The sequence below is a fragment of the Mustela nigripes genome, chromosome 3, assembly GCF_022355385.1.
Source record: "Mustela nigripes isolate SB6536 chromosome 3, MUSNIG.SB6536, whole genome shotgun sequence".
Taxonomy (NCBI): domain Eukaryota; kingdom Metazoa; phylum Chordata; class Mammalia; order Carnivora; family Mustelidae; genus Mustela; species Mustela nigripes.
Genome location: NC_081559.1, coordinates 28796187 through 28810035, shown reverse-complemented (window position 1 = coordinate 28810035; position 13849 = coordinate 28796187). Strand labels below are relative to the sequence as shown.

At 50.6% G+C, this 13849-nt stretch overlaps 1 protein-coding gene across 5 annotated transcripts; it reads left to right on the top strand.

Moving 5' to 3' along the window:
• Window positions 1–5671: 5671 nt before the first annotated feature.
• On the top strand, window positions 5672–10651 carry LOC132013577 (regulated endocrine-specific protein 18-like). Of its 5 annotated transcripts, XR_009403041.1 has the most exons (6): window positions 5672–5851; window positions 6769–6819; window positions 6993–7097; window positions 8104–8236; window positions 8476–8515; window positions 8627–9845. XR_009403041.1 is itself a non-coding variant. In XM_059393537.1 (5 exons), exons 1-4 carry the CDS (start codon window positions 5734–5736, stop codon window positions 8202–8204), a joined length of 375 nt encoding a protein of 124 aa, XP_059249520.1. In that variant the 5' UTR covers window positions 5672–5733; the 3' UTR covers window positions 8205–8236; window positions 8476–9854. The 5 variants fall into 5 exon arrangements, 3 of the variants coding, with proteins under 3 accessions (XP_059249520.1, XP_059249521.1, XP_059249518.1); XR_009403040.1 differs by having other exon boundaries at window positions 8104–8515; window positions 8627–10651; XM_059393537.1 differs by having other exon boundaries at window positions 8476–9854.
• Window positions 10652–13849: the final 3198 nt, after the last annotated feature.

The following is a 13849-nucleotide window of genomic DNA, read 5'->3' as shown; positions in this document are numbered from 1 at the left end:
AATGACCGGAGGAAGCCCTCCTATGCATATTCCAGACAACCCACACTAGCCATCTCAATGCCAAGTCCCCCAGCTCCAAGTCCCCCAGCTCCTGGGCCCTTGTCTTTGTTCCAGCCGGTTCCTGGATGCTTGAGAGGACATGTACACTGGACCACAGTCCTCAATAAATACCCTTGGGTCTCAAGCAAAGAGGAGACTCTCTTTTTTCCTTTCTGAGTCTCCTAGACACTCTGAACCTTCACTCTCTCTCTGCCCTCGGTAAACTCTGCTTTCATCTCCTGCTGGCTTACATTTGATTTTTACCCTGCACGCAGCCAGGAATCCCCTTGGCTGGTCCTGTGGGACCTCTTCTGGGTCCCTGGCCCCAGCCTGCTGGCATCAGAAGCATTTGCATGTGCACCACAAATATTCACAGCAACTGTTCCTAAGATTCCCAAACTGGTAACAACCCCAGGGTCCATACACAATACAGTAGATACTGGGAGAGATGCCAGTTTTGTGGGGGCTGAAACATACAATTTGGGGGACCCTCTTTAAGTAGAAGAATACAAAATTACAGATAAGAATTTAGTATGAAAGCAAATATCTCATAAGAATGAGGACAAACAGGGGCCCCTGGGTGGCTCAGTCTGTTGGGCATCTGCCTTTGGCTCAGGCCAGGATCTCAGAGTCCTGGGATCAAGCTCCACATCGAGCACCCTGCTCAGTGGAGAGTCTGCTTCTGCCTCTCCCTCTGTCTGCCACTCACCCTGCTTGTACTCTCTCTCTGTCTCTCTCTGTGTCAAATAAATAAATAAAATCTTTAATTAAAAAAAAAATGAGGACAAACATAAAAGCCACATGACCATTTCAATAGATGCAGAAAAAGCAGACCAAATCCAACATCCTTTCATTAAAAAAAAAGTCACACCCAGAAATAGGAGGGAACTTCCTAACCTGATAAAGGGTATCCATGAGAAACCCACAGATAAACATCATACTCAGTGATGAAGGACTGAAAGCCATCCCCTTAAGGATCAGGCACAAGGCAAGGAAGTCTGCTCTCACCAATTTTAGTCAACATTAGACTGGAGCTTCTATCCAGGGCAGTCAGGCAAGAAAAAGCATAGCTAGAATGAGAAAATATAGTATAACAAGTTACTTTTGCAAATCATATAAAAATATTTGATCATGTGAACATATGGCTAGCGCTCCTCCCAGAGCCTTGGAAGGAATCTGGGAAGAGGAGGACCCCAAAGGCTGGAGGTTCTTCAGCTTCTGGATCCTAGTGTAAAGTTATCACACAACGGAAGACTATAAAGCAATGAAAATGAATACAATAGTGTCTCATTTGATGATATGGGTAAATCTTTAAAGTATAATGTTCAGAGAGGGCACCTGGGTGGCTCAGTTGTTAAACATCTGACTGCAGCTCAGGTCATGATCTCGGGGTCCTGGGATCAAGACCCACCTCGGGGTCCCCATTCAGTGGGGAGTCGGCTTCTCCCTCTTCCTCTGCCCCTCCCCTGCTCAAGCATGGGCATGCTCTCTCAAATACATAAAATAAATAAAATACAATGTTGGGACGCCTGGCTGTCTCAGCCAGTAAAGCATGTGCCTCTTGATCTCAGGGAGTTTGAGCCCCACAGTGGGTGTAGAGATTACTTTAAAAAAATCAAATATAGGGTGCCTGGGTAGATCAGTCAGTGAAGCATCTGCCTTCTGCTCAGGTCATGATCTCATGGTCTTGAGATCAAGTCCCATGCTGGGGTCCCTGCCCGGTAGAGAGTCTGCTTGTCCCTCACCCTCTGCGCCGCCCCCATGCTCACACACACACTCAAATAAAATCTTTTAAAAAATACAATATGTTGAACAAAAGCAGTCAGCACAAAATAATACATATTGTAATTTAGTGAGTTAAATAGTGTCTCCCCAAAATCGCTGTCTCCCTGGACCCCAAGAACGTGTCCTAATTTGGAAATTGGCTCCTGCAGATGTAATTGGTTAACGTTCTGGGGAGGAAATCCTCCTGGATTAGGGTGGTCTCTAAACCTAATGATCAGTGTCTTTATAAGAAAAAGGAGAGAGAGATGTGGACACAGCGGAGATGCCATCACAAGCCAATGAATGCCAGGAGTCCCTAGAAGCTGACCAAGGCAAACAAGGATACTGCACAGAGCCTTTGGAGGGAGCATTGCTCTGCCAACACCTTGATTTTGGACTTCCGGCCTCCTGAACCATGAAAGAATACATTTTTGCTGTAACGACCAAAATGGAGTCTCTCATGTTATGCAGGGGCTTGTGTCAAGCAATGACACGAGCAGATAAGGTACTGCTGCTTGGCAATATTGTGGGGACCAGCGTCAGAAGACACTCCAGAACTGATAATGAGCAGAACCAGAGCAGGTCTGTGGGTCCCCGAAATGGATTAAATCTCTTTAAAAAGGGGAAAATTTGGGCAGCAAACTGTCACAATCTTCAGACATGACCCCTCTTTGACCACTTAAAAAAGGCAACTTCCCCGATTGATCTCTGAACAGAACCTAGAACCTTCCCTGCTTGAATGTCAGAGGCAGTCAGCGCTGAGAGCTGACCCTGACCCGACCTGGGCCTTATCTCAACCGTGAGCCCACACCCTGACTTTGCGTTTGGTTCACTCCCTTCCTCCACCCTTCTGTTACCTTGCTCGTGGTGTGGTTTGTCTTCTGCCCTTGCTGTGTATGTTAAGAAGCTGAGTCTAATCACATGGTGAGATGTCACTGAGCTCGGAGTCCTGAACCTGCTTTATAACTACGAATTAACTTTGCTTTATGACTGAATGAAGCTGACATATGTGGGAAGGTACCATGCGTGTGTGCTCCTTTGTAGCGTGTTCCTGACATGTGTTGAAGTCACTACGCTTGTAATTTGTTGCAGGAGCCCTAGGAAGCTAGTCCACCATATAATTACATTTTTAAACACCACTCCTTAGAAACGTGTGCTTAAGTTACACAGTGCATGTCATTGCTACACAATGCATGTCATTGCTGCACAATGACAAAGATAAGGGAGGGAGTTTGTCCCTAAAGTCAGGAGAGTGATTAACATCAGCGAGAAGGAGCGGAGATGGAACCTAGCAAGGACAAGGCAGTGTTTCCGCGGGTCCTGGCAGCGTTCTGTCGCCTGGAGAGCAGGACGTGGCTGTTCACAGCCTAATAATCTGTTGAGCTGCACCCTTGCGTCTTCTTCACTTAAGTTTACATGGTATTGCTTTTCATAACCACCAGGTAAAATTTCTCATTAAGGGGGGGAGGGAAAGGGAGCACCTGAGTGGCTCAGTCAGTCGAGTGTCCAACTCTTGATCTCAGCTCAAGCCTTGATCTTAGGGTTGTAAGTTCAAGCCCTGTGTTGGGCTCCACGCTGGGCATGGAGCCTACTTAAAAGGAGGAGTGTAGGAATCGTAAGGTCCTCCCATCACAAAAGTTGGCATTAGACACATTCTAAATTGAAAGAGGAGAGGAGTTCCCCCAAGATGATTGGGTTATTAGATATAAAGAAATGTCCCCTTCTTGCTCAATATACCCGAGAAGGTCAGGATGGGCCCTGGGCAGAGAGTAGATGAGCGGGTCGGTGGGGCTCTCCTGGAAATCCTCTTTCCCTGGCCCGGTTCCCCTTGCTTCCCCCAGGGGGCGCTGCTCTCCACTGAACTCAGCTTCCCGGGACTGGAGGCCACCCACCCCCCTCCCTGGCTACCTTAGCGCCCAGCCTCTTTTCCAGATTTCCATCAGGATGATCACATCCTGAGGGAAGACCCTGTTCCCGGAAAAAGGGTTTTGCAGACTTCAACACAATGATATTGTCTCCTTCCCTGGATAACCACGAGGAGGCACAGTACTAGAGGCCCATGCCTTGCTCTCTACCCCTCTCCCACCACCACTCCTTGAATACCCTCGCAGACAAGAGGCTACCAGGGAGCCTCCGAGGCCGAGTCAGGCTTTGGTCCGGCTTTGGTGAGACTGCCTCAGGGTTCCCCTCTCCCCATCCGGATGGGCAGCCTCTGTGCTCTGGGCCTAGCTGGGGGCTCTCCCCTCTCCCGGATAAGCTGTGAAGCAGGACTCCTCAGTTCTGCTCCTGATGCTCCTCCAGACCAGGCCTGCCCTTCTGGGTCTCAAGGTCTCCCTCCCACCTGTAGGGCTTGGGCTGTGGTGGGAGAATCCCAGGGGAGGCTGAAGCTGAGGTGGAGCAGAATTCCATGCCCACCGTGTTTGTGGAGCATGTGCTGTTCTTCTATCCAGCGTCGGATTCCATTCTTACGAGGCTCCCTTACGCGGAGCCCATCTAACGGATGAGAACACTGAGGCAGAAACGTTTCATACCTGTCTCTGGACCCCCCCCCCCCAGTCCCTTTTGTTTGTTCAACAAATATGTACTGAGAGTCTACTCTGAGATGGGTCTGGAGCTAGACCCTGACATGTCCCCCCAGCCCGCTCCCCGCCCTCTTGCAACTACACTCCAAGGAAGAGGCAGAAAGGAACAAGTCACTATAAATTGTGATGTGCGTTGCGGAGGAGAAGAGGGACGGAAGCGAGGCGGTAATGCTGCGTAGGGAGAAGAAACACATCTCTGACAGGATGCTGTTTATGCTGAAACAGAGGGACAACCGTGAGGGCAAGGAGAAGAGGAAAGAAGAGCTCGGGCGTTCATGAATGGAGAGGAAACTGGTGTGGCTGGAACACGGAGAGAGGGAGAAGGAAAAGCCTGGAGAGGGAGGGGAGGCTAGGTCATGCTGCGTCTTCTTGGCATGGTGGTGGTGGTGGTGGGGGTCAACAACTAGTCTGAGGTGTACAGGAAAGCCATGGAAGAGGGGTAAGCAGCGGAGAAACATGCTTCAATTTCTATTTTAGTTAGCTCCTCCAGGTGCATATAAAAGAGATTATTGGGAGGCAAGAGTGGAACAACATGGATTCTAGGCTCCTGGCTCACAGCCCAGTTTATCAGTTACTCCAAGCAACCAGATGGGAAGCAGTCTCAGCAGGTAAGAGATGACGGCCGTGGTAGGGGTCTGGAAAAGACATGGACTGACAGGAGAACATTTTTGCAGGGAGAAAGCTTATCAAGGCCTGGGGTGGCAGGGCGTGGAGTGGGGGGCAATGATAGAAAGGCAGGGTCAGAAGACAGTCATGGCCAGTGTTAAATGAGTGCTTACTATGTGCCAGTCCGGTCCTACTTCTAAATGTTTCCCCAGGGTATTAAACTAATTAATCCTCCTAGAAACACTGTGAACTACATACTAGAATCATCCTCATCTTAGAGGTGACCAGGGGCCCAGAGAAGTTAAAGGGGCTGCCTGCAGGTGCTCGGGCTTGACCCCAGGCAATCTTACCCAGCACACGGTCTTAAGGAGTCCCCAAATAGGGCATCCTACTTCTCAAGAACGGTGCCCAGGTGCTGTTTACCGATTTTCAATCCCACTTGAGACCCACCTCCCCTGTCCCCCACCAATCTTTAATCCTTGGAGAGAAGGAGATGGGGCGATGCTCCTGTCGTGTGTGATGGGGGTGTCTGGAGGGGGTTCTAGAGCGAGGGCAATTATATTCGGAGCAACCCATCTTAAAAGCAGGACTCTGACGCCAAGACCCCAAGAGCTGGGGCTGGGGGCCCTGTTACAAGCCGCGCCGTTGGCCGAGCTGCCGCAGGGGGGCGCTCGCAGCTGTCGTCGGGGTCTGGCCTTGGCCGCGGAGGTTCGCGCGCTGGAGCAGACGCTCGGGAGCAGCCATGCAGCAGCCGGCGCGGCGGGCGCGGGGGGCCCGGGGACCTGTGGGAATGCGTCTGATTCTTTGCTTCCTGCTGTTGAGCAGCTGCCCGGGGGGCTGGCACGCCGTTAGTCCCCACGGTCAGGAGGAAAGCTGGGGGGAGGGCCGGGAAACGGGGATTGCAGGAGCGGTGGGTGTGCGAAGCTCCGGGAACAGTGCGTGGTGGGCAGAGGCCGAGGGCGTCTTGCAGGCGGGGGTGGGGAGGTTTGGAGGGGAGTTGAAAATCGGAAGGTGGAGGTAGGACAAAAAAGAAGCGGGCCCCAAGGGAGGCTGGGGGTTCAGCAGGAGGAATGGAGAGGACCCCCGAGTGGTCCAGGGGATACAGATCCGGGCCACAAGGCCACGGGAGAAACAGCACGCGCTGAGGACCAGGGCGGAGGTGGCTGGAGCCGAGCGGTAGGCAGAAGGAGCCAGGCCTTTCTGGCATCCAGTCCTGATGACCTCGGGGAGATGACTGCGCCCAGCCAGGCCCCTGGGCTTACTTAACCTCCAGCCTGGGGACGCAGGTCCCTGGCGGCTATGGGAGGACGCCTAGCCTTCCCCGCACTCGTGTCCCTCCCTCCTCCTCCACCTGTTCTCCGCCGGTCCTTGACCTTGGAGACCAGTGTGAAGGACTCCATGCGGACCGGCGCTCCGCGGAGAGCTGGGTGAGTGCGAAGGCGCGGCAGACCCCGTGCAGATGCCGGAACCCTGGGCCTTTTGGATTCTCCCCAACCCCACTCTGTCTACCTGGACTGAGGAGGGTCTGTGTGGTGGAAAGGTCATTCCCCACATCGCGCAGCTGGGTATCCTGTGGCTTCCAGGGTGAGAACCTGGGCTGCCTGCCCTAACAGTCTGAACCCAGGTTCCAGGTTTATTCTTCCAAGGATTCCAGAACTTTTTTCAGCTCCCCACCTGGGAAGCAGCCGAAATTCTTCCCCCATCCCTCGCCTGTTCGCCTGTCTGTCCGTTCAGTTTTTGTAGCCCTCTGAGGCTCTGCTCACTTGTCCATCTACAGGCTGGCTCTTGGGCCGAAGACTCTGCTGTTACATGGAAGTCTGTGCCAGGGGTGAGTGAGACCCAGTGGATAAAGAGCAAGGGGCAGAGATGAAGGGAGAGCAGATCACCCGGGAAGTGGGAGGGATCTGAGAGTGATGGTGGAAAGGGGACCGCTTTTCTGCAACCCGCACCTCCTGAAGGCTTTTGGCCGTCGTCCCTGCTAATGCCATTCTGTGTCCTTAGGGGGACAGGGCCAAGTGGGAATGCAGCTGGTCAGGTCCCGGCAAGAAGTCACCAGCCTGGCCTTCCCATACTTCCGAGGTGTCCTCCAGCGGCTTGTGCCTCAAGGTGAGCGCAGAAGAGCTGAAAGAGAGAGACTGGGCTGTCAGGTGCAAAGGTGGGGGAAGGGTCCCCAACTTGACATGAAAAACACCTTCCACAAATTTCTCTACCTGAAACTTTCTCATCACACTCGCCGTTGGAGCCTCACCGGGCCAGACCCAGAGCAAGACGGGGTGGGGGTCTCCTAGTCTTTGTGGGGAAGCTGTTCTCACTTGCCTTCTTTAGAGGAGTGCAGTAGAGGCGATTCGAAGTCCCTGGAAGAGGTCAGCATCCAATTCCTTGGGACTAGTCCCGTACCCCACCCCACCGTGCTATCCAAGTGCTCAGAGCCACGAATCATGGGGGCTCCAGTCAGACCCCCTCCCCTCCCCCACACCATATTCCAGATTCTGAACTGGGAAGAGTAGGCAGCTCAGAGTATATGGCAAATAGAGGGATGACAGAGGTGGGGTGGAGAGTGGGAGCGGATTTTTGGGGGGAAAGCGTCATACCCTTCTTGGAAACAGGGTTTCATGGTTGCAAGGTTCAGAAGGGAGAGCTGCTTGGAGTTCACATGACTGCTACTAACGATCATGGTGTCTAACGTGCAAGTAATGCCTTAGAGTTTTGAAACCACTGTTCATCCTCAGCTTCATTCAGGCCTCGTAGCAGCACCATTGTTAAACTCACATTTGACCACTTACTGCACACCAAGCACCGTGCTAAGAAACTTACATGGATTATCTCCTGTAATTCTCTCAACAATGGTTCATTGTTCCACGGATGAGAAAACTGAAGCTCGGCCAATTTAATTAAGTTTCCCAGGGCCACAGAACTAGGAAGAGCAGGGATTCCAATGCCAAGGTGGGCAGAAGGCAAACTCCTGGACCCTAGCCCATCTCTGGATCCTTCCGGTGCCCTGTGGTCCTTATGCTTGGGCGAAAGCAGAAATTCTAATCACACTCTGGTTTCTGGGGTGGGCCAATCCAGCTGTTCCAAGTGTCACCTCACGCTCCTCCCTTTCTTCCTGCAGGACTGTTCTGGAAGGATGACATCCCTCAAAAAGTGAAGACCCAGAAGATGGAGTACATGCCCAGGCTCCATGCCTCAGAGACCTGCCTGAGAGAGGGGTAGACAGCCTTTTCCACCAAAACCACCACGCCAAGGTGTGTGAGACCTGCGGTCTGTCCACACTGAGTGTGACCGATAGACAGAAGGACTGGGAAGGGAAGGAGTGTCAGGGCTGTAGGTAGGAGGCGTCAGACGTCCAGTGAGTAGGATGGAGAGAGCGCCTGTCTGATTTCCGCCTGATGCAATCCCATGATCCTGGTGTGGTCTGCAAAGGGAGGGGGTTGGGTCACATGGCCACTGCTTGGTATTCCCTGACTTAGTCTTTGTCTTCTAGGGGCAAGTGCAAAGAGAAATTCTGACTGTTGTTCCCTAAGGTGAGGGGCCCTCAGGAATTTAGAAATTCTTCATTTGGGTCCCATCTCTTTTCCTCTGGGCCTTTTCACCATTTCCTCTTCACCTTTGACTCCTGCCTTCCTTCCCCTCAGAGCCCAGTGATCAAGGTGAACAAGGAACAATGCTTGGACTAGGAAATGGTTTCAGAGTTCCAGACCCAAGAGATGAGCACTGCAGGTGAGGGCCTGGCCTTGTCTAGGAAGGCTGAGCCTACCAAGGGCCTGTGTATAGAGGGAGGCAGGGTAAAGGAGGGAATAGACGTTGGTTGATAAGGGATGACAAGACTTCACTGAGGCTGATGGAGAACCTTCTGGAAGAGAGGGCCTGGAGGATGGAAGAGAACAGAGCTTTCTGTACAGAGCCAGCCCAATCCTGGTTCTGACGTTGCCCAGCTATGACCTTGGACACCTTCCCTAGGCTCTTCATGTCCCTTCTTCCACATCTGTAAAATGGGAATGGTAATAAAGGCGACCCCTTGGTGGTGCTGTGTGGATTAAAGACAATATACGAAAAACGCCAGTGGTTGCTGGATTGAGGGGAAATCCTCCCTTTCCCCACCAGAGGGCATCCCCACTTTCTCACAGAACTTTCCAGATTTCCCCCAGCTGCGGGGTGCAGGGACTGGGGGGCCTCCAGTGGCTTCTTAAGAAAGACCCAGCACAGGCACAGAGCTTAAAGGGCCCACAGAAATCTACTTTGGAGGTTTTACAACCTAAAAAAATAATATGGGCTCTCTGTCTTTCTAAGAAAATTTTGAGTATGACATGACCCTAAGCTTCACCTTGCCCATCCATCCATCCAACCATCCATCCCTATGTATCTATGTAAATTTCTCTTTCCCTATACACACACATACATACATATATACAGATACCTCTATATATAAATCTAAAGCGACGACCATCACACCTACCTACTTATAGACCCCAGGGAAATTAAGAGACACTCCTCTGATAATACAGGCTTCACCATGTTGCCAGTGCATGTCCTAACCCCTGCATCTGTGCGTCTAAGGACACAGCTAAGCATAATGTTCAATTCATCGTCTGCGACGATCCTTAAATGGGACAGTACTCAGAACCCCTCACATCCAGCCTCCCCTTTGCTCTTCTCTGTGGTGTGAAAGAAGTCACCTGGGGAAAAAGCTCTCAGGCATCCCTTTGGATACTTGAGCTCTTGGGAGCCCAGGAAGAAAACTACTCACCTCTTGGTTATCATCCATCTTTCCAGCTGAGAACCTGAGTGGGCAGGCCTGGAGCAGGGCCAGACCTGGTCTCCTGACACCACCTTCCCCCCCACCCCAGCCCCACCCTTTGTCTTCAGGGCCCCCGGTAGAGGGTGGGCTGCTTTGCACACCCGCACATCCGACTTCTCCACATTAATGAAAGCTTGAGGAGGTGACATTTGGACTTTGACCTAAGGGACACAAGGAAGCAGCCCCAGGAAGTCTGAACAGACAGTAGGCTTAGTACTTTCCCAATTGCTCCTATTTCTGAGGATCAAAGGAGTTAAGTAGCTTGAGAAATATTAAGCTTGAGGCATGGGATGCCCAGGGTTTAGTGGGATTGAGCAGTGGTGGCCAGTCCCCTTCTCCCAGCAGCAAAGTGATCACAGGTATCAGAATGTTAAACGTGCAAATCTTGTAGTCACAGAATTCTCTGTGTGGGTTCTTAGGCTTGAGATTGGCATGACTGCTCTGTAGGGGATCCTAATGCTCAGAGGGTACCATATACCTCAAAGGCAGAGCAAGGTTCCAGGCCTGCCAAACCCTAGGTCTGGAAGGATGTAGATGGAAGAGAGACCAAGAAGACACTGCGGGTGGGGATGGCTGCCCGTCCAGCTGTGATTCCATCTTGCCTTTCATCTGCCTTAGAAATGATCTGTGAGGGGAGGAGTGATCAGAATCCAGGCATTGGGAGCAACCAGGGCTCTGCTCTCCGAATCCCACATCCCAACCTTCCCCCTGTTCTGATCTCACCTCTCTCACCTCGGAGGCTCCAGTCTGTTCCAAACCCTACCCGTCCTGGCTCCAGACAAGTCTATAGAGTTTGCTTGAAAATAGGCTTTAATGATCCAAATTTGGGTCAGACCAAAGTTGTCCTTTCTAAAAAAAAAAAAAAAAAGTTTTTATGGGGTGCCTGAGTGGCTCAGTGGGTTGAAGCCTCTGCCTTCAGCTCAGGTCATGATCCCAGGGTTCTGGGATCGAGCCCTGCATCTGGCTCTCTGCTCAGCAGGGAGCCTGCTCCCTGCTATCTCTGCCTGCCTCTCTGCCTACTTGTGATCTATCTGTTAAATAAATAAAATTTTTAAAAAAGATTTTATTTATTCATCTGAGAGAGACACAGAAATACAGCACAAGTGAGGGGAGAGGCAGAGGGAGAGGGCGAAGCAGACTCCCCACTGAGCTGGGAGCCTGACATGGAGCTCAATCCCAGGACCTGGAGACCGTGACCCAAGTTAAAGGCAGACGCCCAACCATCTGAGCCACCCAGGTGCCCCTGAAACTGTCCTTCTTGAACACCAAGACGGTGTGGGGGATGGGAAGCCTCCCCTTAGGCCTCAATCAGCTGTGAGGTTGTGACTCGTGACTCATGACTCAGACTAGGGAATGGCTCAAAGCCAGTCTAAAATGGGAAGAAACAAGGAATTTTCAATGAATGCTCTGAGGCAGGGATTGCAACTCCTTTTCCCACCCCTCCCCACCAAATTCAGAGCAGGTCTCCATGGCAGTCTTGATGTGAATAAGGTCTGAGACAAGGGACTCTGGTGCTCTCAGACCACAGGCCTTTCCCGGTCCCCATCTTTAATCTTATCTCCTTCCAAGGATTTTCCATGAAACACAGAGCTCTTTGGTACCCCGGGCCTGGAGAATGGCAGTTCCTTGTTTGCACACTTGGTAAAACCATGGCAGCCAGGCCTCCTTAGCTTGGATTGGTCGCTGGGCCACATCGTTGGTCCTGTGACTGACCCCACGATGGGGACCGGTTGCCATGGTGACACAGAGGAGGACCAGTTTCTTTGAAAGGGGTAAAAGGCTGAAGCGCCTCTGAGCGGCAGAGGGTGGAGTCCAGCTCAGAGCTTTCCAGCCACGCTGCCTCGACCTTAGTCCAGGGTCCTGCCTGGACAACTCGGTAGCCCCAAACAGTTTGACTTGGTTCTACTCTTATCTGTTTCATAGTCCATCTTCCAGCAACATCCCTGTATCTTTTTTTTTTTCTTTAGGATTTTATTTATTTAGCGGTGCCTGGGTGGCTCAGTGGGTTAAGCCTCTGCCTTCAGCTCAGGTCAGGATCTCAGGGTCCTGGGATCAAACCCCGCATCAGGCTCTTTGCTCAGCAGGGAGCCTGCTTCCCACACCCCTCTCTCTGCCTGCCTCTCTGCCTAGTTATGATCTCTGTCAAATAAATAAAATCTTAAAAAAAAAAGATTTTATTTATTTATTTGACAGAGAGAAAGAGAGACACCAAGAGGGAACACACCCAGGGGGAGTGGGAGAGGGAGAAGCAGACTTCCTGCCAAGCAGGGAGCCCAATGCTGGGCTCCATCCCAGGACTCTGGAATTATGATGGGAGCCGAAGGCAGAGGCTTAACGACTGAGCCGGGCGCCCCAACATGACTGTATCTTTATAAAATATTTATCACATTGCTCTTGCTTGTCTTGCTGTCTGTTCTTCAAAGAAGCCTGCAATCTCGCCCAGGGGCAATTGTACTGGTCACCTTCTCTGACTTAGGGATTCTTCCTCCAATTCATTGCATTGGTCTACATCTGGTTTTTATTAGTTAGGTTGACCCCTACCATCTAGCCTACTTTTCCTGATCATACATTCACTGTCTCTGGCCACCACGACACATGGTTCCTGCCTCAAGGCAACTGAAGCTTAGGGAAGGAAGATAAACATACAACATATATTCCCCAGTCCATCTCTGAGTTCCCCTGTAGCTTCAGGGAGACCGTGTCTGTACATGCCAACAGCTTCCCATCTCAAGCTAGGACTCTGCATCTTGTCCTGTGAGTTTTCTGGAATGCCAGCGATCTTGCCTACCTGTGCTCAAAACATCTCTGAGGTGTCTGGGACTCCACACCCCCAGAGGCAGCTCTCAACCAGTTCAGGACCGAGTTTAGCGGATAAAAATTCCAGCAGATCCATTCCCAGCAGGGAAAATCTGAGACAAGTTCTGCACAGATCCCTAGGGGTCCCCAGTAGGGTTTATTCCCAGTTGCCCATGGTGATGGTTAATTTTATATGTCAGTGTGACGGGGTGAAGGGATGCCCAGATAGATGGTAAAACATTATATCTGAGTATGTCTGTGCAGATGTTTCTGGAAGAGATCAGCATTTGAATTAGTAGGCTGAGTACAGAAGATGTCTTCACTCATGCGGTGGGTATCAGCCAGTCCTTCAAGGGCCCAAACAGAGCAAAAAGGTGGAGGAAGGCTGACTGCATTCTCTGCTTGAGCTGGGATGTCCATCGCCTCCTGCCCCTGGACATCGGTACTTCTGGTTTTCGGGCCTTTGGACTCAGGTTGGAACTTTTATCATCAGTTCCCCTGGTTCTTGGGTCTTAGGACACAGCTTTCACTGCAAACCATGGGATTTTTCAACTCCCATCATCATGTGCACCCTTTATGTCCTCACTTGGGGTTATTGAAGCACTTTTCAGTATTTTATTTTAATACATCAATTGTGTTTTTAATTATTTTCCTATACTTTTTAAGTGGTTGCTTTAGGCATCTGAGTATACACATTTAACTTTCCACTTGCTGTTTTATGGGTCAGTAGAGCGTGCAACTCTTGATCTCAGGGTTGGGAGTGTTAGCCCCATGTTCTTATAAAGATTACCTAAAAATAAAATCTTAAAAAAATAACCACTGTTTTACCATTTTAAGTGGAATGCAGAGGTCTTACCAGCATACGTTCCTTCCCTCTTCCCCATTTATGTCATAGCTGTTGACTAAAATCAATTACATCTACATTCATTGGAAACTCTATCAGACAATGTCAGAACCATCAAATGCATTGTAAGTAATTCAAGGAGGGGAGGCATAGCCTCGAATGTTTACACAGATAGTTCCTATTTCTATTACTTTCTCCATTCTTGATGTTCTAGGTTTCCTTCTGATATCATTTCCCTTTTATCTGAAGAGCTTCCCTTAGCAATTCATTTAGAACAAGTCTGCTGGATACAAAATAGTTTTCCTCCATCTTTGTTTCACCTTCGTTCCTGAAGTATGTTTTATTGGATGTAGAATGCTGCGACAGCTCTTTTCTTTCACCACTTTAAAAATGTTATTTTATTCCCTTCTGGTCATCATG

Excerpts from the sequence above, each read along its gene's own strand:
- LOC132013577 (XM_059393535.1), top strand. The coding sequence starts at position 5,734 with ATGCAGCAGCCGGCGCGGCGGGCGCGGGGGGCCCGGGGACCTGTGGGA. Across the intron at positions 6,820-6,992 it reads CATGGAAGTCTGTGCCAGGG|GGGGACAGGGCCAAGTGGGA; the intron begins GTGAGTGAGACC and ends CTGTGTCCTTAG. Across the intron at positions 7,098-8,103 it reads CCAGCGGCTTGTGCCTCAAG|GACTGTTCTGGAAGGATGAC; the intron begins GTGAGCGCAGAA and ends TTCTTCCTGCAG.